The 27,401-nt window shown below is 59.5% G+C and overlaps 3 protein-coding genes across 9 annotated transcripts; 1 reads left to right on the forward strand and 2 right to left on the reverse strand.

The window, feature by feature from the left end:
• Positions 1 to 500: 500 nt before the first annotated feature.
• On the reverse strand, positions 501 to 3,728 carry SPACDR (sperm acrosome developmental regulator). Its single transcript, XM_085016691.1, has 3 exons — positions 3,536 to 3,728; positions 2,943 to 3,269; positions 501 to 963 (listed from the first exon to the last, which is right to left on the reverse strand). Exons 1-3 carry the CDS (start codon positions 3,587 to 3,589, stop codon positions 730 to 732), a joined length of 615 nt encoding a protein of 204 aa, XP_084872817.1. The 5' UTR covers positions 3,590 to 3,728; the 3' UTR covers positions 501 to 729.
• A 1,052-nt stretch (positions 3,729 to 4,780) lies between these two features.
• TSC22D4 (TSC22 domain family member 4) lies at positions 4,781 to 15,536 on the reverse strand. The gene is made up of 5 exons (XM_003124357.5): positions 15,124 to 15,536; positions 13,649 to 14,676; positions 11,158 to 11,324; positions 5,865 to 5,913; positions 4,781 to 5,454 (listed from the first exon to the last, which is right to left on the reverse strand). The coding sequence occupies exons 2-5, from the start codon at positions 14,393 to 14,395 to the stop codon at positions 5,245 to 5,247; spliced, it is 1,173 nt and encodes a 390-aa protein (XP_003124405.1). The 5' UTR covers positions 14,396 to 14,676; positions 15,124 to 15,536; the 3' UTR covers positions 4,781 to 5,244.
• A 2,719-nt stretch (positions 15,537 to 18,255) lies between these two features.
• Positions 18,256 to 26,651, forward strand: NYAP1 (neuronal tyrosine phosphorylated phosphoinositide-3-kinase adaptor 1). 7 transcript variants are annotated; one of them, XM_085016657.1, is made up of 8 exons: positions 18,256 to 18,387; positions 18,994 to 19,124; positions 19,658 to 19,809; positions 21,309 to 21,658; positions 22,112 to 23,629; positions 24,449 to 24,667; positions 24,861 to 24,970; positions 25,470 to 26,651. In XM_085016657.1, the coding sequence occupies exons 3-8, from the start codon at positions 19,742 to 19,744 to the stop codon at positions 25,725 to 25,727; spliced, it is 2,523 nt and encodes an 840-aa protein (XP_084872783.1). In that variant the 5' UTR covers positions 18,256 to 18,387; positions 18,994 to 19,124; positions 19,658 to 19,741; the 3' UTR covers positions 25,728 to 26,651. The 7 variants fall into 7 exon arrangements, with proteins under 7 accessions (XP_084872783.1, XP_084872782.1, XP_005661966.2 ...); XM_013995448.3 differs by having other exon boundaries at positions 18,293 to 18,623; XM_085016656.1 differs by lacking the exon at positions 18,994 to 19,124 and having other exon boundaries at positions 21,126 to 21,658; positions 24,452 to 24,667.
• Positions 26,652 to 27,401: the final 750 nt, after the last annotated feature.

Below are 27,401 nucleotides of genomic sequence, written 5' to 3' on the forward strand. Positions count from 1 at the left end.
CCAGCCCGGGCCCTCTGCCCCCGGCAGCGCCACGTCGCCGCGGGGAACCCTGGGAAGTGTAGTTTTCCGCAGCTCTCAGTGGGGGCGTGGCTAGACGGCCCGCTGTTTGTCCGCCGACCCCAGGCGCAGGGCACTGACCCTCGCCCTGGCCGAGCCGGGGAGCGCCAGAGAGGCAGGGCCGTGGGCTGCGGAGGCGGAGTTTCCTGCGAGGTGTCATTCGCTGTGGGGTCTTGGACAAGTCCCATAACATCTGCAGCAGTCTCACTTGTGGGATTTCCAGGGAGAGCGTGGGCTCCGCATCTGGTACCCAGCGTGTCCTCGATGGATGGGCGCCGAAGCTATTGCTACTGGCCGGGCAGAGTTGCCAAAGGCAATCAGCTCCTAAAAGGCTGTGGGCCCAACCCCGCGCCCCCCCACCCTCCCTGTTCTCAGGTGACTCTCCCTGTCCCACTCAAGTTCCCCTCTTTGCCTCTGGTCAACCACAAACACGCTTCTACATCTACTCAGAAATATCTGATATTTATTTCCCAACAGTTTGATAATTTTTTACAAATTGAATAAAAGGAACGAAGGGGAATATGTGTGACCCCAGGCCAGGCCTTGGGGTCCTGATAAGAGGTGACAGTATGAAAACTTCTCCTCACTCACAACCCGTGGCCTGCTGCCCCAACCTCTCCTATCAACCTTACCTAAGAGTGAGGTGAGGGCTGAGGATGTGGGGTTCCCACCCTAGAGGGGACTCCGGGCATCCTGTTTCAGGCTCTGAACTGGGTCAGTTTGGGGGCAGGTGTGGGCCCGGATGTGGCGCCGACGCCGCCTCTCCTGCCTGCGGGCCAGCTGCCGCAGTTGTTTCCGAATGGCCCACAGCACCAGGTACACTTCCCGAAGCATCTCAGCCTCTCGAGACTCCAAAGGGGAACGAGTCTTCATTTGGGAGGCAACTGAGGTAGAACTCACAGATGACTGTGAAAAAGAGAAGATGAGCGCAAGTGAATAGCACAGTCTAGGGAGAAACTGCTGGTGGGACCACCTGCAGATAAACAGCAAAGCCTTGTCTAATTCCACCTCCTCTGTCAGGCCTTAGCTTGGGCACTGCCTCCTCCAGGAGGCCTTCTCGGGTTGTCTCTGCTCTTGTGTTTGTCCATATCAGGTTTTTCTTTTTTGTCTTTTTCTTATTAGGGCCGCACCTACAGCATAAGGAAGTTCCCAGGCTAAGGGCTGAATCAGAGCTGCAGCTGCTGGCCTACGGTACAGACACAGCAACACCTGATCTGAGCCACATGTGCAAAACTACGCCGCAGCTTGTGGCAATGCCAGATCCTTAACCCACTGAGGAAGGCCAGGAATGGAACCTGCATCCTCACAGACACTGTGTCAGGTTCTTAACCTGCTGAGCCACAATGGAAACTCCCCATTTGTTTTATATGCTATTTGTTTTATAGACTCATCTGTTCTCAATACCAGCATATTATACATTTTATATGCTATTTGTTCTCTAGACTCATCTGTTTTCAATACCAGCATACAAGCTCCTGGAAGGCAAGGACCATGTCTGACGAACCTTTGAGTCCCCACTAGGATTTCATGAGGAGTGTATTAAAATGAAGGACAGAATGACACCTTGACCTCTGTCTCCAACCCAGAGCTCTCTCCTGGCCTCCAGGCCTGTATATCCCACTGCCTCCTAGACATCTCCCTGCACATGTCCTTCCAACATCTTCACTCATCCTGCCGCATTTCCCTAAACTCATCACTTTCTCCCCTAAGCCTGCTCCGCTCCGAGCAAATGGCTCCAGCCTGCTTGTACTTCCGTCTCTCCCTCTCCCCTCACCACATCCAACCACCTGGTACAACAATTCTACCTCCTAAATACCACTCCAGTCTCTTAACTTGTACTTCCCAGTGCCTCTCCCCCCATCCAGAACATCCTTCCCTCTTAGCCTGGACCACAACCCTCAGTGGATCTTCCTGCCTCTCTCCTCTTGGCCCTTTCTGACCTCCCTCTACAGGGCGGTCAGGTGAACTTTTAAAAAATTATTATTGGAGTCCCTGTCGTGGCACAGAGGAAACAAATCCGACTCAGAACCATGAGGTTGCGGGTTTGATCTTTGGCCTTGATCAGTGGGTAAGGATCCGGCATTGCCGTGAGCTGTGGTGTAGGTCGCATACATGGCTCGGATCCAGTGTTGCTGTGGCTGTGATGTAGGCCAGCAGCTGTAACTCTGCTTCGACCCCTAGCCTGACAACTTCCATATGCCGCAGTACGGCCCTAAAAAGAAAACAAAAAACAAAAAAACAAGAATGGTGTATATAACAAGGACCTACTGTATAGCACAGGGAACTCTACTCAACATTTTCTAATAAACCTATATGGGAAAAGAATATGAGAAAGAATAGATATATGTATACGCATACATGAGTCACTTTGCTGTACACACAAAACTAAAACATTGTAAATCAACTATACTCCAATATAAAATGAAACTTTTTAAAAAAGAATGGTATATAATATAAATGGAATCTTAGGCAATATAACCTTTCGGGATTGTTTTCACCCAGCATTATTCCCTTGAGATCCATCCAAGTGGTTGCATTTGCATCCACAGAGCTCATTTTTAGGGTTGAGGAGCAGCCCATGGTATCAGTATATCACTGTTTAACCATATTCACCCACTGAAGGGCCTTTGGGTTGGTGTGGGCTCTTATGAATAAAGCTGCTGAGAACATGCAGATGCAGATGTGTGTGTGAACATAAAATTTCATTTCTCTGGGATAAATGCCCCAGTGTAGTTACTGGGCCACATGATAATTGCATGTTTTCTAAGAACCGACCAAACCATTTTTCCGGAGTGGCCATACCATTTTACATGCTGTGAGTGAATCATGGGGGGTAAGAGAGGGTGGGGGGCGGCCACCGGGGACAAGGTGGATATGGCGCTGACCTTCCAGCTGCACATCCGCCAGCCAGACTGTAGGGCTGAGACCATGAGCGTGGAGACAGACTTGACGGCAGTCCGGGGCAGCTGCAACAGCGATCGCCTCCCCTGGCCCGCCTCCTTCTCGGCCCGGCCCGTGGTGGTCTTGGCCACCACGCAGGGATCAGCCACCTTGGAGGACACATCCACTTTGGAGACCTTAGCCTCTTTGGAGGCCTCGACCACCTTGAGAGTCTCAACCACTTTGGGTATCTTCTCCACCTTCGATGCATTTTTCTTGGAGTCGCTGTGTTCCCCGACGGCTGACTTCGCTTGGTGTCTCCAGAAGAAAACCTAAGAGCCAAGACGGGGGAGAGGAGAGACAGAGAGAAGGGCAGAGCAAGAGACACCAGTCAGGAGAAGGGAAAGCCCCGAGGAAACGGGGCAGTGGGTGTCCCTGCCCGCTCCCCAGCCCTCCTGTCCCTGACCTCGTCCCTTCCAGTCTTGTCTGGTCCCAAGAGGCCAGGAGGGGAGGGAAGTCAGGTGAGGGGGTGGGCGGTTTCTGCTGACCAGCATCTCCCACCCCCTGTCAAGAGGACGGGGCGGTCTCTGAAACTCACCCAGCGACTAATCTTGCTCCAAATCCATCGGAAGAACCTCACAACCACAGCCATTTCTCCCGACACACAAGCCCCAAGTAGGGGGCAGAACCAGCATTTAGTTCAGGGGGGAAGGGGAGGGGGACAGGCTGCGGGCCAGTGGCCGCCACCTAAGGGGTCTCTCGGGAGCTTCACGTGCAACAGGGAAGAAAGAAATAGAGAATCCAGGAGGAAAGATCCCCCCAATGACTCATCCTCGGCCCTTCCTCCCCTCCCTGGGACAGGGAGAGGAGTCAAAGTGGATGAGAACCCAGAGGGAGGGAGAGTTCTAGCCCATTGTGAGCGCCTGCCGGCCCTGACCCCAACCCCCGAGGCCCTTCCAGGACCCCCGGAGCCAATCCCTGCACCCTCAGCCGGGCTCCCCCTGGACGGAAACTAACACTGAGCGAGCACCTGGAACTCCCTGGACTCTTCCCTTGGATGACGTCATGTAATCCTCGCATCTGCCCTTCGTGTAGGTTATTGCCACCAGGGCCTTTTCACCCAGGAGGAAACTGAGATTCAGAAAAACCAAAGAGCCTGCCCAAGTCGTAAATCCGCACAGGGCAGGGAGTCCAAACTCGGTAGGCCTCCGGTGTCCCGCTCTCCAAAGGTCCCGTCTAGTAGGACCTGGGTTCTCCTGACGTGGAGGCTGCTGCTTTCCCTCCTTGCCCACTAGATGGGGTCCCTCTCCCTACCTGCCCTTCCGTCTGGGACCGAGCCGAGGCTGCCAGGGAGGGGCTGCTCACCCACTGGGCTTCATCCTCAGCCAGCTGGGGGTGGAGGCCACGGAGGCCGGCCAGCCCTGGCGAGGGCACCGTGTGCCCGGGGAGCCTGGCCCACACCCAGCGTGGAGACAAGGGGCCCATTCAGGGCCCCCCGCCCCGCCCCCGAGCAGCCACCCGGATCCAGCCCGCAGAGGGGACACGCTGGGAAGCTGGGGGTGGATCCCGCACAATCACCAAAGGCCTCATTGTTTCCCTGTCCCCCACCAGCACGTGGGCCGACGCCCCCCTCCTCCCTCCGCCTCGCCTCGCCTGCCCCTTCCCAGGACCCAGGCCATTGGCTCCCTTTTCCTCCCGCATCTCCACTCTGAGCCTCGTTAAACCTCCCCAGCCCAGACAAGATCTCCAGGGGAGCCCACAGCCTCAGTTTTTCTCGCACAAGAAGAACCTGTTGGTGCGGGTCCCCTGTCTGGACACAAGCAACGAGATGCCAACCTCCAGATTCAAGTTTCTCCGGATTTTTTAATTATAATTATTATTTTAATAACAACCTGAATCCCAGAACTTGCAGATACTGTCCATACTCCCTCCCCTGGGCAGAGGAGAGGGGGGCACTCGGGGAACAAGGAGGGGATGGGATGTCTGCCAGGGAGCCTCCTGCTCCCCAAGCCATCTATTGCCGGGGGTCCCAGAACACCGACGCCCAGGGAGGGAGGAGGGGGGCTCCATCTAACACCCCATCCTGATACCCTCCCTCCTTCATCAACGCCTAGGGATGCCCAGTCCGGTCCCTGGGCACTGGGGGGAGACGGAGGAAGGGTGGGGGACAGGCCACTTCTGAGCCTTTGACTCCCATCCCCGGGGATCAAGGGACATTAAAGCTGCATAGGAAGAGGGGGCAGGCAGCTGGCGCAAGGTCTAGCAGCTGTGACAGCCCCCAAAGGCACATTGTGAGGGAAGGGAGGCTCAGACTGAGGGCCCGTTGGGCGCTGGGGGCCCGAGCCTCGGGACCCCCGAGGAAGGCAGCTGGGCCAGCTGCTCGGGGCTGGCCAAGGCACGCAGCAGTCCATTCTCCTGCTCCAGCGCGGCATTCCGCTCGGCCAGGTCCCGGATCTGCTCCTTCAGCACCTCCACCTCCTCCCGGACCGCAAACATGAGGTGGGACTTCACCAAGTCCTGGGGGTCCGGGGACAGGCAAAGCGTCAGGGGTCCCAGGCCGCCCCAGCCTCAGCCCCTGCCCAGTGTCTTAAGGAGCTGGGTGTGAGAGAGCCTCCTGCTCCAAGACGATGGGGACCCTCTGGGGAAGAAGTAAAACAGGGAAGGGACAGGCGTGGGCTGCGGAGGTGAGCGAGGATGCCCGACAGAGGCCAGGAACCAAGAGACGCCAGCATTCGGGTTAGACACAAGAAAGGGCGGAGGCTCCAAGGAGCCCAGCGGGGAGCAGGTTAGGGTTAGGGTTAGCTGGGAGTCGGGATTCCCTAATAATGAGGACAGCAGGGATGAAGCATCAGCCAGCTGACACAGGCAGGGGCCTGGGCAGCAGCGCATGAGCCGGGACGTGCTGGGACCAAGATGGCTTCTCTTACCATGGCTTGTTCGATCTTGTTGTCAATGCCAACGAGGCTTCCGGAGCCACTGGAGGGACACGGGGAGACGAGAGGTGAGGAGGAGGAGGAGCGGGTGTCAAGCCAGGTGTCTGGACACCCAGCCTGCCACCTCTTCTGCAAGCCTGTTCGCTGCAGCCTCCCACCACACCCCTACCTGTACCTGTGACAGTAGAGAATCAGGGAGAGGAGGGTTTTGTCCATCCCCCGGCGGGGTGAGGGCCGCTGCCCAGGCCCTCCCAGGCCCCGGTGCGGTGGGGGTCCAGACGCCCCTCGGATGGGGGATGCTCCCCGAGGGGAACAGGGAGAGGAGACACAGCCCCTTTTCCGGGGAGGCCCGGGAGCCGTCCCCCCAACCCGGGTCTCATACGAGGACACCAGGGACTTGACAGAGACCCCTGGCTGGGCCATCCCCAGGGGGGAAGGGGTCCTCAGGCCTCCCCAGAGGGAGAGGGCTGGTATCAGAAGGGCTGCCTGGGGGGCGCAAAGCCCCCCGGGGCAGAGCAGGGTCTGGCTGGTGCCAGGCAGGCAGAAGGGAGACAGTGCCTAGGGGGTGCTGGCCTGAAAGATATACACCGCCCCCCAGGGCAAGGCCTGGCTGCTATTGGTTCCTCAGGGACACGGGGACCCCCTCCCGCTGGCTCCACGGTGGGCGGGAATTCCCAGACACGGTCAGTGCCAGTGTCCCCTTCTCACCCTGGCACCAATCCCAGAACAGAGGGGAGAGGGCTGGCTGAGGAAAGTCAGCTGGTGGGCAGGGTCGGGGGAGGGGCTGCAGGGCCAGAGGCCTGGGTCAGGGAGGGGTGTGAGGGTGAGGGACAGCCTGGCACTGGGAGGCCCTGTCCCACCTCTGACCCCATCCTGCCCCCTCTGGACAAACACTGGCCTCTCCCTTAAGGCCTCGGCAGCTCTCAGTTGGGAGGTAAGGGGATGGAGGGGATGCACCGGGTGGGGTGGGGAGGGGGTTTCTGATGTGCTCAGGGTCTTCCTTGGACTACAAGCACTTCCCTGAAACACAAAGCCCACATCCTGGGTGACCCCTGGGGCCTAGCCAGAGGGTCCCCTACCTGCCAAGGTGAGGGTGAGGAGCAATGAATGGGAAAGGTTGCCATGATGATGAAAAAACAGAGCCTCAAAGACAAGTTCGGCCTATGGACCTGGGACTCGAGCCTGGTGTCTGGGATCTTGGAGGGAGCAAGGGCTTGCGGGGAGCTGAGAAGGTGAGGCTGGAGGTGGGGTACTGGGAATAGGAGCAGGAGTTCTGAAGACTCCTGGGAGCGGAGACAGGGAGGTGAGAGCAAGCCTGATGCAGTTTGTGAAGTGGCCACCAGAGGTCGACTCACGCCTGGCTCAAGGGTCCCTCAACCTGGCTTTCCCTCAAGCCAGTCTCTCCGTGGCCTGGGGCCTGTGCCGTCCTTGGCACCCCATTCTGTCCTCCAAGGCTTCATCTCCCCACCAGTCAGGCCCCTTCCTCACCCCAAAGCTCACCACCCGCCCCTGTCCAGCTTCTGCCTCAGCTGCCTCAGCCCCGGGGCCAGCCCTGCACGCATGCCCTCCAGTACTGCAGGATCAGTAGTCCTGACCTCCAGCCCCTGCTGCACCCTTCCCCGAGAAGGTGGCCCCAACACACCACATCTTTTGCCCTGTGCTCCCTTGTCAAGCCCTCTCTCCTGGCTGTCAGTTCCAGCTCGCTTCCCTGTGGGGAGAATCAGCACTCAATCCAAGGTGACCCTTGGATGAGGCCTTGTAGCCAGGAAGGGAGCACGAGGGTGCTGGGAATTTTCCACTTCCCATCTGAGCTCAGGGTGCAGAAGGTGCTGGCAGGTGGAGTAACCAAGAGAGAGATCAGGCCTGAGAGAGCAGGATGGGGTCGAGGGGGAGGACACCTGGGACTTGGGGGAGAGACCAGTTTAAGGGTGGATGGGGGGCCAGCCAGCTGGAGAGTCAAAGTAGTTTTCACAATGCTGCAAACACCTGGTGGCGACCAGGCCACCACAGAGCCCCAGGACACACAGCCACACAGAGACCAAAGAGGGGGCAGAGTCACAGGAATGGGAACACCGGCCTTGCTGGCAGACACTCGGTAAAGATGCCAAGTAAATCGTTCCTTCTTGCCAGAAATAAAGGAATAATACAACAATAAACAGTTGTTGGCTGATTGATGATTATCTCCTGTTTGTCTAGCGCTGGAGAGTTTTTGACAGCACTTTCCACTGGCACATTCTAACATTAACACTTCAAGGGGCCAGAACTCTGGCAACCCAAACCCTCCCTTTGAGAAACCCCAGGTGAGGGACGGCTGGCACTGTGCCGGAACCCTGAGCAGCATGGGATCAGCCTGCCCCACAATCCCCTAGAGCAACTTTGGGTGAGTTAGCATAAAGTCCTTCAAGGCACTTATTGCCATCTTCTTGAAAACCGTCGTGACTTCCAGTGTCAACAATTCGAATGCTGAGTGGTGCCCCCTGCAGTTGTGCAGGGCACAGCAAGCACAACTGGGGACTCTGGCCCTGCAAGACTCTTAGGTCCTGGGGCAGAGACAGCTGTAGACATTGGTCTTCCTTTTTGAAGGTCAAATGAAACAGCCTCAAAATGAGGATCAGATGAAGAATCAGGACATCTGGGAGAGCTGGGGAGGGTCTGATGCCAGAGACAAGGGCCAGCCCTGCTCCCTCACTGTCCTGAGGAACCCCCAGGGGCAGGGCCTGAGGCCAAGAAAGTGGCACCCGGCTGCCCTGTCTACACTCCCTCCGGATCTGTGGTGCCTTTGGGGCGGGGCAGGGCCAGGGAGGCGGGAGAATAATGGCTCCTGGCCAGGGCTGGGAGAGCTGTTCCTGCCTCTGTCCTGGAGAGAACGGGTATCCCAAAGAAGGTTGTCTCTTCAGAAACGAATCTGACTAGGAACCATGAGGTTGTGGGTTCGATCCCTGGCCTTTCTCAGTGGGTTAAGGATCTGGCGTTGCCATGAGCTGTGGTGTAGGTCACAGACACGACTTGGACCTAGCGTGGCTATGGCATAGGCCAGCAGCTACAGGTCCGATTAGACCCTTAGCCTGGGAACTTCCATATGCCGTGGGTGTGGCCCTCAAAAGACAAAACGAAAGAAAAAAAAAAAAAAAAAAAAGATGGTTGTCGCTTGGGACACAGGCATCCTAGTGGAGAGAAAGTGGTCTGGGGTCAGACCCAAGCTCCAACAGCAGTCCTGCCACTTACTAGCTGGGTGACCCTGGGCAAGGCTCTAAAACCTTTCTCCTCTGAGTCTCAGTTTCTTCATCTGGAAGGCCGGGATCATGGGGCTGCTCTTAGAATTATGTGAAATAAGAGGTAGCATTTAACCCCAAGGAAACACTGGATAAATAAATACACCTTTTCTTTCCTGAGTGCCTGGAATTCATTCCCTAGAACGCCTGGATCCCCATGCTGGCCATCCACCACTCACCCATCCACCCATTCCTTCATCATCCATCCACCCACTTATTTAAGTACCTCCCAAAAACCAGGCCCTGTTGGGGGCATGAAGGTTCTTGCAGCTGAGGTACATATGAAGAGTTTGAATTTACCATGCACCCTCAGTTATCTCATCCCCAGATTCTACGATTGGTCAGACATCCCTAACTCCCCATAAGATGGGGTGATCCAAGCACTTCACACCCCAGGCCACTTTCCCTCTAAAAGGAAGGTCCCATGCCACTCAGACCCTGTTCTGCCAGCTCCTGGCACACCAGAGAGGTGAGGTGGGGGCTACGCACCTCATTCCAGGGGGCCAAGGAGGTGGCCCAACCCAAACCCGCTGGCCCAGCAGGGTGGAGCACGAGGCGCTGGGCTGGGCCTGAGCCCCAGAGGCTTGGAGCTCGGCAGGGTAAAGTGGAGGCTGGGAGGCGGACCGGTCAGACTGGGGTGTTCGAGGGGGTGGGAGAGAGGGAGGGAGGGGGCAAGCTAAAAGAAGAGAGCTGAGGAGGCTTCTGGAGGTAGAACTCTCTAAGGGAAAGCAGGAGGCTGGCTTCTGAAATCAACAGGGCTGGGGGAGGGACAGGGAGCCCTCCAGTGCCAAGGAACCTCCTAAGTGGGAGGTGGGGCGGCTGGGAAGCTCTGGGAACAGCACATAGGGGGCAGGTGCCCTGGCCAACCTCACACCTCACACATTCCTTAGAGCTGGGAGCCCGGAAGCAGCCCTGCCCTGTCCAGCCCCCCTCTGTCCCCCCATTCTCCAAATGCTTCCACCAGGCGCTTGTCCTCCATCCCATTGGCTCCTATCACTTCTCTTTCCACTCTGGGTCCCCCAAGGGCCCAGGCCCTTTTCACAGGAGGAACTCAGTCCCTGATTTGGGATTGGGGGGGAAGGTGGCACCAGGAGAGCAGAAGGCTGGAAGGAGAGACTCCTCTGGAATAGGCCCCCCAAGCACACACTAAGCCCCGCCCCTAATGCCTTTCAAACAGGAAGTCCCTCCCCCAGGGCTTCAAACAAGAAGTCCCACTCCTCCCTCCAAAATAAAAGTGGCGGCTCCTTGGCTTCTCTCCTGGGTGCCTATCAGTCCACAGCCAGGAGGGAGCTGCTTGGCTATCTGACTCGCGATTTTGTTCCTCCCTTTTCAACTTGCTGACATTCCTATGTTGAAACCTGGCCCTTGAAACAGGAAGTTCTGCCCACCACGCCGTGAACAGGACATTCTCCCCTGAAGGGCAAACCCCAGCAGATCCTGCTCTCCTGTGCCTTCCCTGTGACCGATAGCCAGCCTCTCGACGGCTATGGCTTGGCCTTGGCCGCCAGGAAGGCTCAGCCCCCGTGATGTCCCTAGCACAGAAAACAGAACCTTAGGGACATGCTTGCTTGTTACTAGAGGTCCCAGGATCCTAAAGTAGACTGCACGGACTCCAAGGATGTTACCTCTAGAAGCAGGAGTCCCATTCCCCTGGAGAGGGAGGAGGAGGACTGGGAGGAGACCGACTCCCTATTCTGGTCTCCAGCACATTTGCCAGTAAATTCTTAGGGCTGGCCAGATGATCGCTAAATCTGCAAGAGCTCTGGAATTTGACAACAATGACTCCCTTCAAACTCTAAAAAAGTATGATTTGACAATCCTAAGCCAGGGAGTCCCACCCAGCACTCTCCACAGAGAGGGAGGAGGTCTCAAATCAGCTTTGCCCAGTGTGCTATGCCCAGGTCAGGCTTCTCTGTTTAAGAGGTCCTCTCCAAGTTCAAGAGGGGGAAGGACACCTACCAGGCAGTTTCACGCGGCTATCCCAGGTGCTGGGTGAGGAGCCGGAGCCCACCTACCTATCGTCATCGCTATCCAGGTGGCCACTGATGGCCAGCATGGAACGGGCGAGGCTGAGGCTCTGGGCAGCTGCTGCTCCAAAGGGGTCTGGAGACTTGCGAACCAGACTGGCTTCGGGGAAGAAGTAGAGGGCAGGGGAGCCAGGGCGAGAGTCGAGTGGGGGCACCTGGAGAAAGGCAGGTAGGAACCATCACATTGAGTGAGAGAAAGGATCCAGCCACCTCACAACTTTCCTAGTAGCTTCCTCCCTCCCCACCTCTCCCCACACACCCTGTCCAGTTTCTGAGGACTGGGGACCTCCCCACACACCCTGTCCGGCTTCCGAGGACTGGGCACCCAGGTGTCCTGCCCCCATACCCCTCTGGGGGAGTGGCTTCCAAAAAGGTGCTATGGGGTATCAGAGAGGGGCTCTGGTCTGCACTCCAGCACCCTTCCACCACCAGAACCAGGACCCTTCATCAGAGGCTAGTCAGAGAGTGTCCACCTTCTATCATCGGACTTCCTGTGGCTACTCAAACATCACGTCTCCAGAGAGGCATTTCCCCATCCTTTGACTTGTGAGTTCCATTGCACTGTTCTATTTTTTCTTTTTTACAGCACCTAATATTATGTGAAATTAAAGTATTTTTGCCTCTCTGCTACTGGAAGGTAAGCTCCAGAGGGCAGAGCTTATAGTTTGTTCAATAGCTATTTGTAGAATGAATGAATCCTCAGAAACTGGTCCTCCACCTCCTCCCCCCCTCAACCCTCCTCTACCCATTCTAGCCTCTCCTCTCAAACTTCTCAGACTCAGGTGAAGTTCTGCTCCTGAGCCTGGATCTTCGGGGGGGGGGGGGGGGTTTGCGGAGATGGAGGGAGGCGGAGCCTGGGCGTGGACCCACACGGCCCAACAGGCGCTGGGGGTGGCTGCAGAAGGGCGGGGGCCACAGGAACAAGACGCCTCTGTGAGGCCCCAGGAGGCCCCAGGTTCTCGGAAAAGCCAAGAACAGGGAGTCCAGAGTGGTTAGAGGGACAGCACAGGGGAAGGGGGCCCAGGTGGTGCCCCCGGCCCTCCTCGAGGCCCCTGTTCGAGGCAACCCAGAGACAGGGGGTTGTGTAGAAGGAAGAGAAGAGACAGGGGGAGTGTAGAAGGAAGACAGACGCCAAGGCAAGGGAACAGCAGCACAGATGCACACACGCAGGAAGAGACCAGGAGGTGGGGGAAGGAAAGGGAGCTGGGGGCTCCGAGGAGAGCAGGGCAGGGTCTGTGGGCCCAAGGGAAGCTCAGGCAGGGCTTAAGGATAGGAACAGCGGAGGCTGGGGGCAAAGGGGGCTTGCTTTGTAAGAGTGTGGGGACAGGGACCAGTAAAGGAAACACATCTTCTCCCCTGGGGTAGGAAGTGAATGAAAGAACTCAAGAAAGGGGGGGGTGGTGGCATGAGAGATGTGAGTCTGAGGCCAGGAGGGGGTGGGGGGGAGCCAGTCCTGACCGGTCCTGACAGGGCCCAGACGCACAGTCTCAGGTTATTTTTATACTGTGGTTTGTGCCCAAGGCCAGGAAGGGGAAAAGTTCTCATCCTCACACTCGCTGCCTTTCCTCCTGCATCCAAGGTGTTATTTTCTCCTTCAGGACAGACACATCCAACATCCCTGGCTGCCCACTCCCCACCCCGAGGACCCAGGCATCCTGCCCCCCAGCCCAGACTTGTTCCTCTTTTGGAGACAGGAAGCAGAATGAGCAAAGGATTTAACGCTTTCTCAACTGTTTCCCACTGTTCTCCTACTCCATGGTGGCCACCCTCAGTGACGGGTCCTGGAGAGGCCCAGAAGCAGGGAACCCGGACAGTCAACAGGGTGTACAAAGGACGGGACGAACCAGCCAAACCCCATCCTTGTAAGGGGCCCCCTCATCTCCACCCGATTCCTCAAGGTCTCAGAGACGTTTGGTTTGGGACACAGCTGGAGATGAGGCTGCAAGGGCGGCTGGTGGGAAGAAAGCAGCAGCCCCTTCCCCACTTGGAGATGGGACTGCAGAGGAGAGATTTAGGGTGGAAGGCCTACTTTCTGCCCCTCCCCCCAGCCCCAGCAGCTCCTCTCCCAGAGGCCCAAGCTCGCCAGCCCAGCCTGGGGCCTCCCCCTCAATGCCTGAAGAAGTGAGACCCAGACAGAAGGGGAAGGCCAAAGGGAGGTGGTCACAGCTTCACGATCGAGAGGGGACATGGGCTCCCCAGACACGGAGACGGGGGCCCCAGGCAACACGTGAAAGGCCAAAGAGCAAAGAAAGTGCAGAATGCGGGGCAGACAGAGCCTGAGAGAGAAAACACGGGCCAGGCGAGGAGCAGGAATGGACCCGCAAGTGAGATGGCAGGAAGAAAAAAGGGGGGCTGTCTGAAACGACAGACAGGTGACGAGGGAGCCAAGGGAGGTCAGTATGGAGGCGGAGGCCCAGGTCCGGATGGACAACCTCCACCCCTCAGGTGTCCCCCCCCAACCCTGGGACCCGGCTCTTACCTGCCCTGTCTCCTCCATCCTCAGTCGCAGGGCTCCATCCTTCGTCCAGGGCAGTGGAGGGGTCCCCGCTGTTGAGCCCCCTGCCTCCACTTCTACCCTCAAGGAGGGCAGGGGCGTGGCAGCCCGGGATGTGCCCGTGCTATCCCCTGTCCCGGGCTCTGGGGGGCGCTGCTGGGGTGGGGAGACTGACAGAGGGGGTGTCTCCACCTTGGCCTTGCTAGGCACTGCCAGCTGGCCCAGCCCCCCAGTTAGGGAGCGGGCCTGAGGTCCAGGGGAGGTGGGGGGCGGGCGGAGCCAGGAGGTGGGGCCCTGAGACAGGCCTGGCTGTGGGGCAGGGGCGCTCAGGCCCAAGCTGGCCAGCTCCAACCTGGAATCCAAAGACCTGCCTCCTGTGCCCCCTGAGGCCCCTCGAATTCCCTCCAGGAGCCGGCCAAAGCTAGGGGGCTCCAGGTCTCTCTCGTAAACATCCACACAAGTCCAACGGCCTCGGCGATAAGGCTCTCCCAGGCCTTGGGGTAGCTTCACCACCCGGAAGCGGGAGGCTGGGGCCCCAGGCGGTGGGGAGCCATTCCGGGGGGTGCCCCTGCCCCCTGGCTCGGGGTTTGGCTCCCCATTGGGCAGGCGGGGCGGTGGCCCAGTGGGGGCTGGCAGGGCAGGAGGATCTGAACCCCCTGGGCTCCCTGGACCCTCGTAGTCCGTGGTGACGCTGGTGATCTGGAAACTACTCTTCTTCCTGCCCCCACTCATGGTCCCTGGGTCTCAGGACTGGCCAAGGTGGGCAGGCGGGTGGCGGGGGGGAGGGAGCTCTTGGAGAGGCTCAGGCACCCCTAGAACAGGGGGGCCACATGGCGGGGACATCAGGGCCCCTGGGGACGTCTGGGTCCGACATGGCAGGAGGGCCCTGCAGGAACTGGGGGTGCCTGGTTGCTGAAGGAACAGGACAGGGGAGGCAGGGGGGAGGGAGAGGGCAGGGGCAGGTTTTTCCTGCTGCTGTCGCTGCCTCCAAACTCCAGAGCTGAGTTTGCAAACTGGAAGGAGAGACGGGGAGAGAGAGAGAGAGAGAGTGTGTGTGTGTGTATGTGTGTGTGTGTGAGAAAGCAGTGGGCAGCACCTCCGGGGCTTCCTCTCTGGGGAGCAGAATGGGGGAGGAAGGGGAAACCGCCAGAGACCCAGAGACAAAGATACAGGCAGAGATGACAGAGACCAGAACAGAGGGGACAGATCCGGGCGGGCACAGAGAGCAGGAAGAGGCGGCCCAGACCCAAAGTGGGGCATTTCTAGCTGGGATTCCAACTCACGGGACCCAAGCGGTCCCACCCAAAGCCTGGGTGAACAGGGGTGAAGCCGCTCCTCAGCCTGGCCAGGCTGCCAGGAGGCCTGTGCTCGGCCTGCGAGGCCCCCGCACCCCAGCTCCCCTATCCCTGGGGCAGGCCCTGCCCCACCGCCCCAGCGCCCCGCCCAGCCCAGAGCCCTACCTCTCGGCCGCGGCCACCGAGCGGGGCCGGGGGCGGGGGCCGGGGGGGTCCCGGCCGCCTAAGACGTTGAGCTGTCCTTTCCCTGGGGCCCCCTGGCCCCAGGAGCGCGGGGGGCGCAGGCGGCGCTCAGAGGCTGTCCGGTCCTCTTCGGGGGCTGCACCTCGCCCCGCAAGGCATCTCCGCGGAAAGTTTGCCGTCCAGAAAAGGAACCCCCGCCTCCTCGGTGGGGGCCCAGGCGCGGCCCGTGAAGCCCCAAGGGTGTGCGGACTGCTGCGGAAGAGGGCGGGTCAGCCCCCCGATCCTCCAGATGGAGCCGCCTCGGTGGTCGCGGCGAGTGGCCCTCCCAAGTCTCCTCCCGCGTGGCACCGCTGGGTCTCTCTCCGCTACTCCGCTCCTCTCGGTCTTTCTCTTCTGGGCTGTTGACAACCCCCACACCAGGAAGTCCTGCCTCCTCGGGCCTGCTGACGGCTCCTCTCCTCCTCCTTCCCCTCTTCCTCCCCTTCCTCCGCCCTCTCTCGCTCCTGGGGCTCCCGGCCAGCTGGCCCGGGGCCAGGCCTGCCACCGCCGCTGCTGGTGCAGTTGCTGCCGCCGCTGCTGTTCCAGGGGCCCGGAACGGGCTGCCTTAACCCCACACCTGCTGGGCCCCAGCCCAGCGCTTCCTCGGAGGGCGGGGCCGCGGAGGGCGGAGAGAGAGGGGAGGAGTTTGCGGGGAGGCCAGGGATTCCCTTACTTGTAGGCACTTGCTGCCATTGGCCTACAGGCGCGCAGAAGAGTGGGAAGGAAGTTACCAGGATCCTGCTGGGTGCCTGCCACCCCATAAGCGCCCGGCGAGTCGTTGTGGTGCTGCTGCAGCTGTTACTGTCCTCTCTCCCCTGGTTTTCACAGTGACTGTATGAGGAAGGTACCATTTTTTTCTCCCCGCCCTTATTTGTTCAAGTGGATCCTTGTGACAAATTTCCAAACATGCCTCGAAGTAGAGAGAATGGTACAGTGAACTCCCAGGCAGCCCGCATGCAGTTTCAACATTGACCCACTCACAGCCAATCTGCTTTCATCTATCCCTACAATATCTTTTGTTGTATTGTGATGGCGTATTTGAATCAAATCCCAGGCATCGTATTATTCCTCAGTGAGGACATGGAGACCCAGGAGGTTCAGCAAGGTCCACAGTGATAGAGCAGAGACATTTCTCACACTCAGGTGTGTCCCTGTCTGGCTCCCATGGAGAGAAACAACGAAGACACACTCAGGAACGTGCTGACTTGCATTCTCTCTCCAACTCCTGGTCACACACAGTCACCCAAGCAGACGTACAGACAGACCTGAGGAGGAACCACCGGGCAGGCCACAAGCATGGACTCTACCCTCGCCCCCTCCCACCTCTCCCACGTCTCACCTCCCCACCCCATCCCTTCCTCACCACAGAGAATCCACACACACTCATAAAGGACCTACTATGTGCTTGGCATGAAAAAATAAACCTCCAGCTGCCATTTTCTCTTTTTTGGTCCCCCAAGCAACATTCTGAGAGGAACTGTTTTAGCAAAAGCAGTGTCTAATGACCACATCTGCCTTCATTCCCAGGTTCAGAAGGAAACGGAGTCTAATTGATTTTGGTCATATGGAACTCTTTTCAAACATATTAAAATTCTTCGTATTTGTCTACTCCACACAATTATCTCATGAATTTTCAAAACAGCCCTGGGCACAGTTGGGGTGGGTTTTGCTCCAGTGTTTCTCCTAAGGAAACTGAGGTTCACAGGCATTGGGTTATTTGCCCAAGGCCTCAGCGCTAGCATTTGATGGCATTGAGACCAGCTCTGGGCTGGCTGGCTGACACATCCTTCCTTCCTCAGCTTTAGCTCATGGAAATTTTTAACCACTCGTTAGGGTTAGGCAAACACAAGACAATGCAAAAACCCTTGCCCCCAGTTTATATATATTTTTTCTTTATCTCTGTTAAAACGAACCTGCACTCCTCTCTCTCTCCCTTCTTGGCAGCAAAGGCTACCATAGCCAGAGCCTGAGGCCTCCCAAGCGGTGGGGTCCAGGAAGCAGCCTCCCACACAAAACCCCCACCCCCACCCCAGACTCTCTCCCCTCTGGCGATGTTCAGAACGCAGCCCCGCTGCTCCGCCCCCAGATCCTCCTTCCTTCGGCGCTGACTCGCTACCAACTATTCAAACTTAGCTTTGGACCCTCCCCTTTCCACCAACTCAGACACTCCTGCGTACCTACAGTCCTAGGGGCATTTTGGTCTCCGTATTCTAAATACTTGTAGAATGAATAAATAAAGTTTATTCACATTAAGGTGTGAATGTGAAAGGACTGTTACGTATTTTAAGGTTACCTCTCCCACGGGCGTATATAGTCGCCTCTAAACATACGGAGCCATTTACAATTTACGAAGCTCTTTGTATTCATTATTTTGCGGAGTCAAAGGTTACTGGGAGGATGACTTGGGCCGTGGGGGCGGGCCGCCGAAAGACTTTGAGCCCAGGCGGTGAATCAAGGTCTGGACGCCTGGGAAGCAGGGGGCAGAAGCAACAAGCACCAAGCGAGCCAGCTCCGGTGCCCTCCCTGTACCTGGGGGGGCGTCTGGAAGATGGGGCGCGGCCATGGGAGCACGCCCTCTGCTGGACAAAGATGTGGATGGTCCGGCTCCCGACTCTCAGAGCCCCTCGGCCCCGGAAACCGGCCCCCCCTGCCGGCCTCGCCGCCTCACTGCACCCAGAGCCCCGCAGCCGCAGCCTCGCCCCGGCCGGACGCGGGGGGCGCACCCGGGGAGCGCCGGGCGCACGCGGTACGCGCGTGGGTGCATCCCCGGGCCGCCGGTGGGGGGCGTCGCTGAGCGCTGCGCCCCGCCTCGCTCCGCCGGGGCCTTGGACACTAAAGCCAGCACGGCCCGGTCGGGCAGGGGGCGAGGGACGGCGAGGAGCGGACGCCCCAAAGCGGGGGCGGGCTGGCGCCGGGTCCCTCGCACCCCGCGACCTTTCTCCGAGTGCCCCCGCGGGCTCCGCTGGCCCGGTGCCGCCCACCCCAGCCTAGCGGCGCAGCGCGGCGCAGCCGCTCCCGCTCCGTCCTTGGAGGGTGTGGAAGGGTGGGTTTGGGGCCGGGGGCGGGTCTGGGGGCGGACCCGGAGGCGGGGCTGTCTCTGCGGCAGGGCCCTGTTCGGCTCCCCCCCGGTCTCTCTCTGTCTCTCCTCCTCCCTCCTCCTGCTCCGGGCGGAGCCCGGCATGGGGGGGCCGGCGCCCGACAGGCCAGGTACGGTGATGTTGAAATTGGGGAGGCTTGGTGCGGGGAGGTGGGATGGGGGGACAAGGGGTAGGGAGGATTGGCGGGGCGAGAGACGGAGAAACCCAGGGTAGCAGGACAAGGAGAAGGGGAGGGGTGCCCGGGAACCTGGGGCCCTTGGATGGAGAGGGGGATGAAGCCGGCCAGGTTTGGAGCAAACAGGGAAGGGAGAGGACGGCAGTGAGCAGGGGCGCCTTGGAGGAGAGGTGAGGCTGAAAGCGCAGAGGAGAGTGTGTTTGGGGGAAGGGAAACCAGAGCAGGTATGGAGGCCGCAGCTCAGAAGGTAGCTATGGGGCCAGACTGGAGACCCCTGGGTGGGATGGAGGGGCGGGGACTGGCGGAGGGAAGCCGGGAGCCTCCCAGGTCCTGAAAGAGGAAGAAGGTGATTTGGGCCATCAGCGAGGGAGGCGGAGACCACCGCTAAAAGGCCGGGGTGCAGGAATAGGGGTGGACCGAAGCCCGGGCCCAGGCGAAGGACTGGAGAGGGGGACGGGGGACGGCAGGGCAGGGAATGGAGATACAGGGATGGGTGGTCTTCCAGATGCCCAACTCACAGTGCCCCCACCCTTTCTCCAGCATCCCCGCCCTGCCCTCATGACACCCCCCAGCCGCAGGCCCCAAGAGGGGGTGGGGAGTCTGACTCTTCCCCCTTCCCCAGCGGGGTGCAGTGTAGGCAAGTAGGCCCTGGCATAACTCCTTGTCTATAGGTACGTCCAGTTCTCTGCAGCTGATCTGTGTGGGTCTGGAGGTCTGTGTGTGCTGTGGGTGTGTCGGGGTGTTTATGTCTGTATGTCTGGCTGTTCCTAGGTTGTGTTTACCTAGCCAATCTCTGTGTCTGGTCCTCTGTTTGTAGATATGGGTCTGTGACCTGGTGGTGTGTGTGTCTGAATGTGTGTTTGTGTAGCTGCCGGGTTGCTGTACGTTTGTGGGGCCTGTCTATGTGGTAGATCAAGATGTATTTACAGGATGGGATTCTGTGTCAGTCTGATCTCTCCAGAGTGTGTATTTGTGGCTCTGAACACCTTTGTCAGGGTGTGTGACTCTGTGTATACATGTCTGTCCATGTCTGTTTGTCTGTGGGTCCTGGAGGCGGTGTTGGGTTTTCTGAGCCTCCATCTGTTTTCCTTTCTCTGAGGACCCGAGTCACATCTCTGCTCCTTTTCTTCCCCCCCCCCTCATTCATTCCTGGCCCCCACCCACCCCACATCTTTCTTTTCTTCCTTTCCATCCCCCCCCCAAGTGGATCCGGGACCCAGGGAGGGCCGCCCCCCGGGCCTGGTGGCGCTGAGCAGGGCCCCCCAGCCCCCACCTCCTGCCCCGCGACATGAACCTCCTCTACCGAAAAACCAAGCTGGAGTGGAGGCAGCACAAGGAAGAGGAGGCCAAGAGGAGGTAAGGCTGCAGTCCCAGATTGCCCCCTGCCTGTCCCACCTTGGCTTCTTCCCTGGCTGGACCACATCCTTCTGCCCTTCCTGAGTCCAACAGCCTGGTCATCAGTCCAGTCTCTGAGTCTGTGCTCAGTACAGAAGACCTGGAATTGCACACGCCCTGTCCCTGCCCTGCTCCTGGCTTCTGGCTTCAGCCCCTGCCCTGGCCTCTTTGGCAGCTTCCAGCTCAGGGGCACCTGTCACCTCCTCCCCATCCTCGGAGGCCCAAGTCACTCCTTCCTGACTCACCTCTGGCCTGTAATCTCCTCCCCTCTGTCAGTGTGGGGCTGGCTCCTGGTTCCCCTGTCACCTGACCTTGGAAGGGGCAGGCCCTGCTGCCCTCCTGGTCCAGGGACAGGGTCATTTGAGGGGCACCAGAGAAGATCCATTTGGCCCCCTTCCTGTGACAGGGCTGTGTGTGTATGGAGGCTAACAGAAGAGCCAGGGCCAGGGCCCCTCCCTGCTTGCCCCCTCCCTTGACCCTTTCCCCGGCCCTGGGGCCTGGCCTCTCCCCTCTTGCTCCCTTCTCTTCTTCACTCCCCTTGATGGCACAGCCTCTTGGAGCCTGAGTCAGAACCACCTCCCTGCTCCCTTCTCCCTCAAAACTGTGGAGTTTAATTCTTGTTGTTAATTAGATTAATCAGAGCTATCACTGCAGTGATCTCTCCCTAATGAAGGGTTAGTAGACAGGGCCTTAATACGAGCCCACCCCACAGCAGCTCTCCCCTCTTCCCTGCCAGCTGCCCCCCTTTCCTTCACACAGAAGCTCATGGACAGTGAAAGGGAGTGGGGGTGAGTCTGGGAGGGTGACAGAGAAGACAGCCCCGAGGGAGAGAGAGAGAGGGAAAGAAAGAAAGAAAGAACGGAAGGATGGAAGGAAGAAAGAAAAAAGGAAGGAAGAAAGAAGGGAAGGAAGAAAGGATATGAGAGAAAAGGATCAGTGGCAGGGGGGCTGCTCTGATGATGCGGTGCAGCTGGGGTCTGGGAAGGAGGCGCGGTGGGGTGTGGGAGCGTAGGCCGCAGTAGCTGGACACAAGGGGAGGCCAGAGGCCAGGTGTGGGCCAGCGTGAGAGTGAGAAGCAGCAGAGCTGTGGTGGCAGGTGCATGTGCCAGGCGGGGCTGTGCCGCCTGGGTTTGCATCTCCACGTATGAAGCGGTCCGCACGTCTGTGTGCCGGAGCTGCCCAGGCTGGGATCGGCCACCTCCAGTGATGCCGCTCTGAGCACAGGCTCACCCCTTCTCTCATCCCTGCCCTCAATTTCCTGGCCTTTTTTTTTAAAGCCTAGGGATTCCGGCTGAAGCTTCTACATTAATGCTTTGGACCTTTGGGCTCCCCCCGTCCCCACCCAGCCTCCTTCCTCCTCTCTGGGGGGCCACAGGGTTGCAAACCCCTCTTAGGATGGAAGAGAGGGAGGCCCAGGCCTCAGGCCCGACCTCTGCTCCATCTGGGCCTTCTCTCCTCAGCTCCAGTAAGGAGGTGGCTCCCTCAGGCCCGGCAGGGCCCGGGGCTGGCCCAGGGCCCGGGGTGCGAGTGCGGGACATCGCCTCTCTGCGCCGCTCCCTCAGGATGGGCTTCATGACGATGCCCGCCTCCCAGGAGCACACCCCCCACCCCTGCCGGAGCGCCATGGCCCCACGCTCCCTCTCCTGCCACTCGGTGGGCAGCATGGACAGTGTGGGGGGCGGGCCTGGGGGCGGCGGTGGGGGCCTCACGGAGGACAGCCGAAGACCCCCGGCCAAGCCCCGGAGACACCCCAGCACCAAGCTCAGCATGGTGGGGTCGGGGGCAGAGACGCCCCCCAGCAAGAAAGCAGGTGAGACACCCGTGTCCCTCCCCAGGGGGAGCTGGGAGGATCCATTCCAGGCCAAGGGAGGCCTGCCTGGAGGGTTCATTCAGGGAAGAACCAAGGAAGTGGAAGGTTCCATTCTCAGAGGGAGTGGGGGGTCCTTTTTGGAAGGGCCTGAGATGAACCATCCAAGGGCAGGGGAAGCTCCTTGAAAAGTTCATTCTTGGAAAATGGGTGGCCTCGGAGGGCCTGGCGGGTGGGAGAGAATTTAAGGTAGGAGCTGCAGATTCTGGGGAGCTCATTAGGACTGGAGGCTCACTGGTAGGAAAAGAAGCCACTAGGGCTGCAAGTTGAGAGCTGTGGGGAAAATAAAGAGGCAGAAATGTCCTTGCAAATGAGTCAAGAGGTCAACCATGAGTCTCCCCATTTCCTTTCCCGACTACGACCCCGGTTTCTTTTTCTCTTTCACGTCCCGCCCAGGCTCACAGAAGCCGACCCCAGAGGGCCGCGAGTCCAGCAGGAAGGTTCCACCACAGAAGCCCAGGCGGAGCCCCAACACCCAGCTCTCTGTCTCCTTCGATGAGTCCTGTCCCCCAGCCCCATCTCCTCGAGGGGGGAACCTGCCCCTTCAGCGCCTCAGTCGGGGGTCCTGCGTAGCTGGGGACCCTGAGGTGGGTGCCCAGGAAGAAGAGCCTGTGTACATTGAGATGGTGGGGGATGTCTTCAGGGGAGGAGGGCGAAGTGGAGGGGGCCTGACTGGGCCCCCTCTTGGGGGTGGGGGCCCGACCCCTCCGGCTGGTGCCGACTCGGACTCGGAAGAGAGCGAGGCCATATATGAGGAGATGAAGTACCCGCTGCCCGAGGAGGCAGGGGAAGGCCGGGCCAATGGGGCCCCTCCACTGACGGCAACCTCCACGCCACACCAGCCTCACGCCCTTCAGCCTCACACCCACCGCCGTCCAGCTTCTGCCCTCCCCAGCCGGAGGGACGGGACGCCCACCAAGACCACCCCTTGTGAAATCCCCCCGCCCTTCCCCAACCTCCTCCAGCACCGACCTCCACTCCTGGCCTTCCCCCAAGCCAAGTCTGCTTCCCGAACCCCTGGCGATGGGGTCTCGAGGCTACCAGTCCTCTGCCACTCCAAGGAGCCAGCCGGCTCCACCCCAGCTCCCCAAGTGCCTGCCCGGGAGCGGGAGACGCCTCCCCCACCGCCTCCGCCTCCCGCTGCCAACCTGCTGCTGCTGGGACCCTCGGGCCGAGCCCGGAGCCACTCGACCCCGTTGCCACCCCAGGGCTCTGGCCAGCCCCGGGGGGAGCGGGAGCTCCCCAATTCCCACAGCATGATCTGCCCCAAGGCAGCAGGGGTGCCGGCAGCCCCTCCTGCCGCGGCTGCCTTGCTTCCCGGACCCCCCAAGGACAAGGCCGTGTCTTACACCATGGTGTACTCAGCAGTCAAGGTGACCACGCACTCTGTCCTGCCAGCTGGGCCGCCCCTTGGTGCTGGGGAGCCAAAGACGGAGAAAGAAATCTCAGTCCTCCACGGGATGCTGTGCACCAGCTCGAGGCCCCCCGTGCCGGGGAAGTCCAGCCCCCACAGCGGGGCCATGGGCGCAGCAGCTGGGGTTCTCCATCACCGCGCCTGCCTGGCTTCCCCACACAGCCTTCCGGACCCAACTGCAGGCCCCCTGACCCCCCTCTGGACCTACCCAGCTGCAGCAGCTGGGCTCAAGAGACCCCCTGCCTATGAGAGCCTCAAGGCTGGGGGGGTGCTGAATAAGGGCTGTGGAATAGGGGCGCCATCTCCCATGGTCAAGATCCAGCTGCAGGAGCAAGGGACCGACGGGGGGGCCTTTGCCAGCATCTCCTGTGCCCACGTCATCGCCAGCACGGGAACACCAGAGGAGGAAGAAGAAGAGATGGGTGCCTCGACATTTGGGGCAGGCTGGGCTCTGCAGAGGAAGGTCCTGTATGGAGGGAGGAAGGCAAAAGAGCTGGACAGTGAGTGAGGAGTGCGGAAAGGGGAGGGGGACCAGGGATGTCTGTGATTTGGGGGAGGTGCTGAAGGGGTTACTTGGAAGCCATAACCCATTGTCCTGAACTGGGAACTTCATTGGGAGAGCAGAGGGATGGGGGCCCCATGTGTGTGCTGGATGGGCAGGAAGATCTGGGAGGGGGACAGGGTAGAATCAGGCCCCAAGAGCAGCCTCCTCCTCCTGCCCTGTCCCACTCGACTCCCTGCCCCTCCCTTTGCTGGGCTGCAGGGGTGTGTTTGTGAGTGTGCGCACACTAGGAGCTAAACACAGCTGCCTCCCAGCTGTTACCATGGCAACCCATCCAGACAGGAGGGAGAGGAGAGGAGAGGGAGGCCCCTACCGTTGCTTGGCAACGCAATGCTCTGCCAGGCCTCCTCTCAGAGATGAGCTTAGCTCACATGCAGCCCTTCCCCCAATGCCCCCCACCCCAGGATTTGGGATTTTTCTCCTTCCTGGGGAACAGCACCCCTGGTCTCTGTTCAGTGTTAATTCTGGCCCTGTCTAGGGCTGGAGGGGCTCTAACGGCAAAGCTGAGGTAGGGGAGATCCCTCTGAACAGGGAAAAGGGTTTGGCAGCAGTAAATAGGACTCTTAGCCCAGGAGTGGTGCCAGGACTGGAGTCCCTCCTGTGTGTGTATGTGTTGGGGGAGCGTGAAGCAGGGGCCCTCCCTTCCCTGCTGTTACCCGAGGTTACTTCTGGTCCACCCAGGCCACGGTGGGTGTAGCTGGGGGGACGGCAAGTCCCTTTCCACTGTACAGACTCTGAACTCTCCTTGTCACCCCAGCAGCAGTTGGGGACAATGCCCGGGCCTGGAATGGCAGTGCCGAGGGTCCAAGCAAGGTGGAGCGTGAGGACAGAGGCCCTGTGACATCAGGGATCCCAGTGAGGAGCCAGGGGGCAGAGGGCCTGCTGGCCAGGATCCACCACGGAGGAGACCGAGGAGGGAACCGCACGGCGCTGCCCATACCCTGCCAGACCTTCCCCGCCTGCCACCGCAATGGAGGTGACACTGTCTGCATAGCCGGGTGCACAGATGGGGCGGGTTGGGGGGAATATATCCTAATACCAGGTCTCCATCCCCTTTCCTCCTCTGATGAGTGGCGGGGAGGGGGCAGCCTGGCAGGGGCTGTCCTCAAGGAACTGGGGGAGGGGAACCCAGAGGTCTCGTCTTCTCACCCCTCATTCTTTGGCCTCAGACTTCACGGGAGGCTACCGCCTGGGGCGCTCCGCCTCCACCTCAGGAGTCCGGCAGGCCGCGCTCCACACTCCCCGGCCCTGCAGCCAGCCCAGGGATGCCCTGAGCCAGGTGAGGAGGGAGATGGTGTTGGGCTTTTTATTCGTGAAGGAGCAGGTAGGGAAGAAGGCCCGGGTGTGGAAGAATGGGAAGAGTTCAGGCCGGGACCGCCGTGTAAGGAGTGGGGCGTGGAGATCCTGGGAAGAGGCTGCTTAAGATGGGTAGCCTGGCAGGGCCGTCACTGGCCGACGTGCGCCTTTGTGCGTTTAGAAAAAGACATCCCCTCTGGATGAAAAAAAAAAAAAAAAAAAAAAAAAAAACCGCACCCTACTGGGAAGCCAGTGTTTAAAAGGCGCCCCTTCCTGGGGTGAAACAGGCCCTGCCTGCACCAGGGTGCGGAGTGGGGGTGGGGGAGAGGACGAGGCCTTGGCGGCCGGCAGGCGAGGCCTTGCTTCTGGGCGATGCCCCGGTCTCGGAGGTGGGGACAGGGCCTGGTGTCTCTGAGGTCCTTGACCCCCACCCCTGTATTCCTTCCTCCCCCGTCGGGCCGGCGGCGGGAGGAAGGCCACAGACCCACCCTGCGCTGCCGCTGCCGCTGCCCCTGCCGCCCCAGCCCGCCCGCGAGCGCGACGGCAAGCTGCTGGAGGTGATCGAGCGCAAGCGCTGCGTGTGCAAGGAGATCAAGGCGCGCCACCGCCCGGACCGCGGCCTCTGCAAGCAGGAGAGCATGCCCATCCTCCCCAGCTGGCGGCGCGGGCCCGAGCCCCGCAAGTCCGGCACCCCGCCCTGCCGCCGGCAGCACACCGTCCTCTGGGACACTGCCATCTGAGGAGGGCGGGGGGCTGGGGCACCCGAACTGGGGTCGGGGCGGGGGTGCCTGGGCTCTCCCCGGGAGACTTGCCTTGAAAGAGGGGCGCTTGAAAGACCAGGTGAGAGAGAGCCAGGGAGAACCCCTCCCTCCACCCTACCCCCCCCCCGAGATGGGGGGGGGTCTGCCAGGCCCACCGCGTTTGGGGCGCCAAGCGGCACCCCCAGAAATTTGGGGGAGGGTCTGCTTGAGGTCGGCAGTGAGGCCCTTCTCTGCTCTCCCCACTGAGCAAAGTGGACCCCTCCTCTTGAAAGGGCAAAGGGCAAAGGCCAAGCCGGAGGCCAGCATGGGGGAGGAGGGAAGGGTTAGGGAGGAAGAAGGGGGCGGGTCAGTGACCGGGACTAGAGAGTGAGAGATAGAGGGACTCTTAGAGAGTGGGGACTGGGGGAGGTGGTATTTATTTTGTTATTTATTTTAGTCCGGAAGGCAATTCTGGGCCCTTCTGACCTACTCCTGCACAGGGAGCGGGGAATGGCAGGCAAGTAAAGGGAACCAAGTTGGCACTCTCCCCGGTGCCTAAAGCGCCGCCCCCCACCCCGCATCCATGCCAGTCTCAAAGCTGGGGACTGGTCTGGCGTGGGGAGTGCAGCAGAAGAGAGGGGCTCCGGTGAGCTGAGGGTCAGAGGACTCATTTACAGTATTTACAAGTCGCCAGTATTTGGTAGTGAGCGTGGCCTGCTCTGAAACAGGCATCTTACTTAGCTGGGGGGTGAGGGTCTAGCACCAGGGATGGGTGGGGTGATGGGGAAGGAGGGAAATTTTAGCGGGTGGGGGGCGGGCAGGGTATTTATTTAAATTAAAAAAAAAAAAAACAGAAGAGATGTCAGGAATTTTTTTTTAATTCCTTTCTTTTCAGAATAATATATTAAAAGACTAACGATCCTAGAGCTGGCTTCTTATATTTCAGTGTGTGTGCTGCCTTTCTTACACCTGTTTCGTTCTCCCTCTTGCCCTTGGTTGGTGGGAGTTGGAGGTGGTACAGGGAGGGTTACTATGACAAGTGAAAGGGAGAGGTGAAATTGGAGGTAAGTCTTTAGGAATGCCACCATGCAGTGACTCAGCAAGCACTCACTGAGCATCTGATGACATGTGCGTGGCCATGCACCAGTGCACAATGAACATTCAGACTGCAGCCTGTCCTCAAGCAGCTTATAGTCTGTTCAGGGAGATGAGCTCGACACAAGGCAGTGCTCCAGGAGTGAGAGAGGGAAAGGGCTGGACTCATCTGACAAGGCTTCCTGGACAGTGGGCCTCAAAGTACAGGTAAGGTTTGGATGAGCAGAGGGAGAAGGGCAAGTCCCAAGCTCACAGTGTGATTATCTGCCGGGATGGGGTGGGGGCAGCATCTGTGTTTAAATAATGCAGAGGGCAGTGAGTCAACCTTGATGAAGCTGGTTCACAAAGACAGGCCTCAAAGCAAGATGCTGGTCTTCAAGAATGAATCCAGGGAGGAGGATAAAAAGAGTGTCTGGGAGAATGGGGGGGCAAGGGACAGTTTGCAAGATACAGCTGAAGAAAACATCCTGTGGATGGGGATGAAGGATGTGAATGGGGCATCTGAGAAGCTCAAGGTTGGAGCTCAAGTGATTGAGGAAGTAATCAGCTTGACAAAGCATGGAAAGTGGAGTTGAGAGG

The sequence above is a fragment of the Sus scrofa genome, chromosome 3, assembly GCF_054392235.1.
Source record: "Sus scrofa isolate SSC_HxYL_T2T_F1_AM1 chromosome 3, Sscrofa_HxYL_maternal_Yorkshire_Landrace_v2.0, whole genome shotgun sequence".
In the NCBI taxonomy this organism is placed as follows: domain Eukaryota; kingdom Metazoa; phylum Chordata; class Mammalia; order Artiodactyla; family Suidae; genus Sus; species Sus scrofa.

Coding starts and splice junctions, on each gene's coding strand:
- TSC22D4 (XM_003124357.5), bottom strand. CDS start 14,395: ATGAGTGGGGGCAGGAAGAAGAGTAGTTTCCAGATCACCAGCGTCACC. Junction 11,325..13,648: donor GGATGGAGGAGACAGGGCAG/GTAAGAGCCGGG, acceptor GCCTTTCTCCAG/GTGCCCCCACTCGACTCTCG. Junction 5,914..11,157: donor CTGGATAGCGATGACGATAG/GTAGGTGGGCTC, acceptor GTGTCCCTCCAG/TGGCTCCGGAAGCCTCGTTG.
- SPACDR (XM_085016691.1), bottom strand. CDS start 3,589: ATGGCTGTGGTTGTGAGGTTCTTCCGATGGATTTGGAGCAAGATTAGT. Junction 3,270..3,535: donor GGAGCAAGATTAGTCGCTGG/GTGAGTTTCAGA, acceptor CTTGGCTCTTAG/GTTTTCTTCTGGAGACACCA. Junction 964..2,942: donor GGCGGATGTGCAGCTGGAAG/GTCAGCGCCATA, acceptor TCTTTTTCACAG/TCATCTGTGAGTTCTACCTC.
- NYAP1 (XM_085016656.1), top strand. CDS start 19,742: ATGAACCTCCTCTACCGAAAAACCAAGCTGGAGTGGAGGCAGCACAAG. Junction 24,668..24,860: donor CGCCTGCCACCGCAATGGAG/GTGACACTGTCT, acceptor CTTTGGCCTCAG/ACTTCACGGGAGGCTACCGC. Junction 24,971..25,469: donor CCAGGGATGCCCTGAGCCAG/GTGAGGAGGGAG, acceptor GGAAGGCCACAG/ACCCACCCTGCGCTGCCGCT.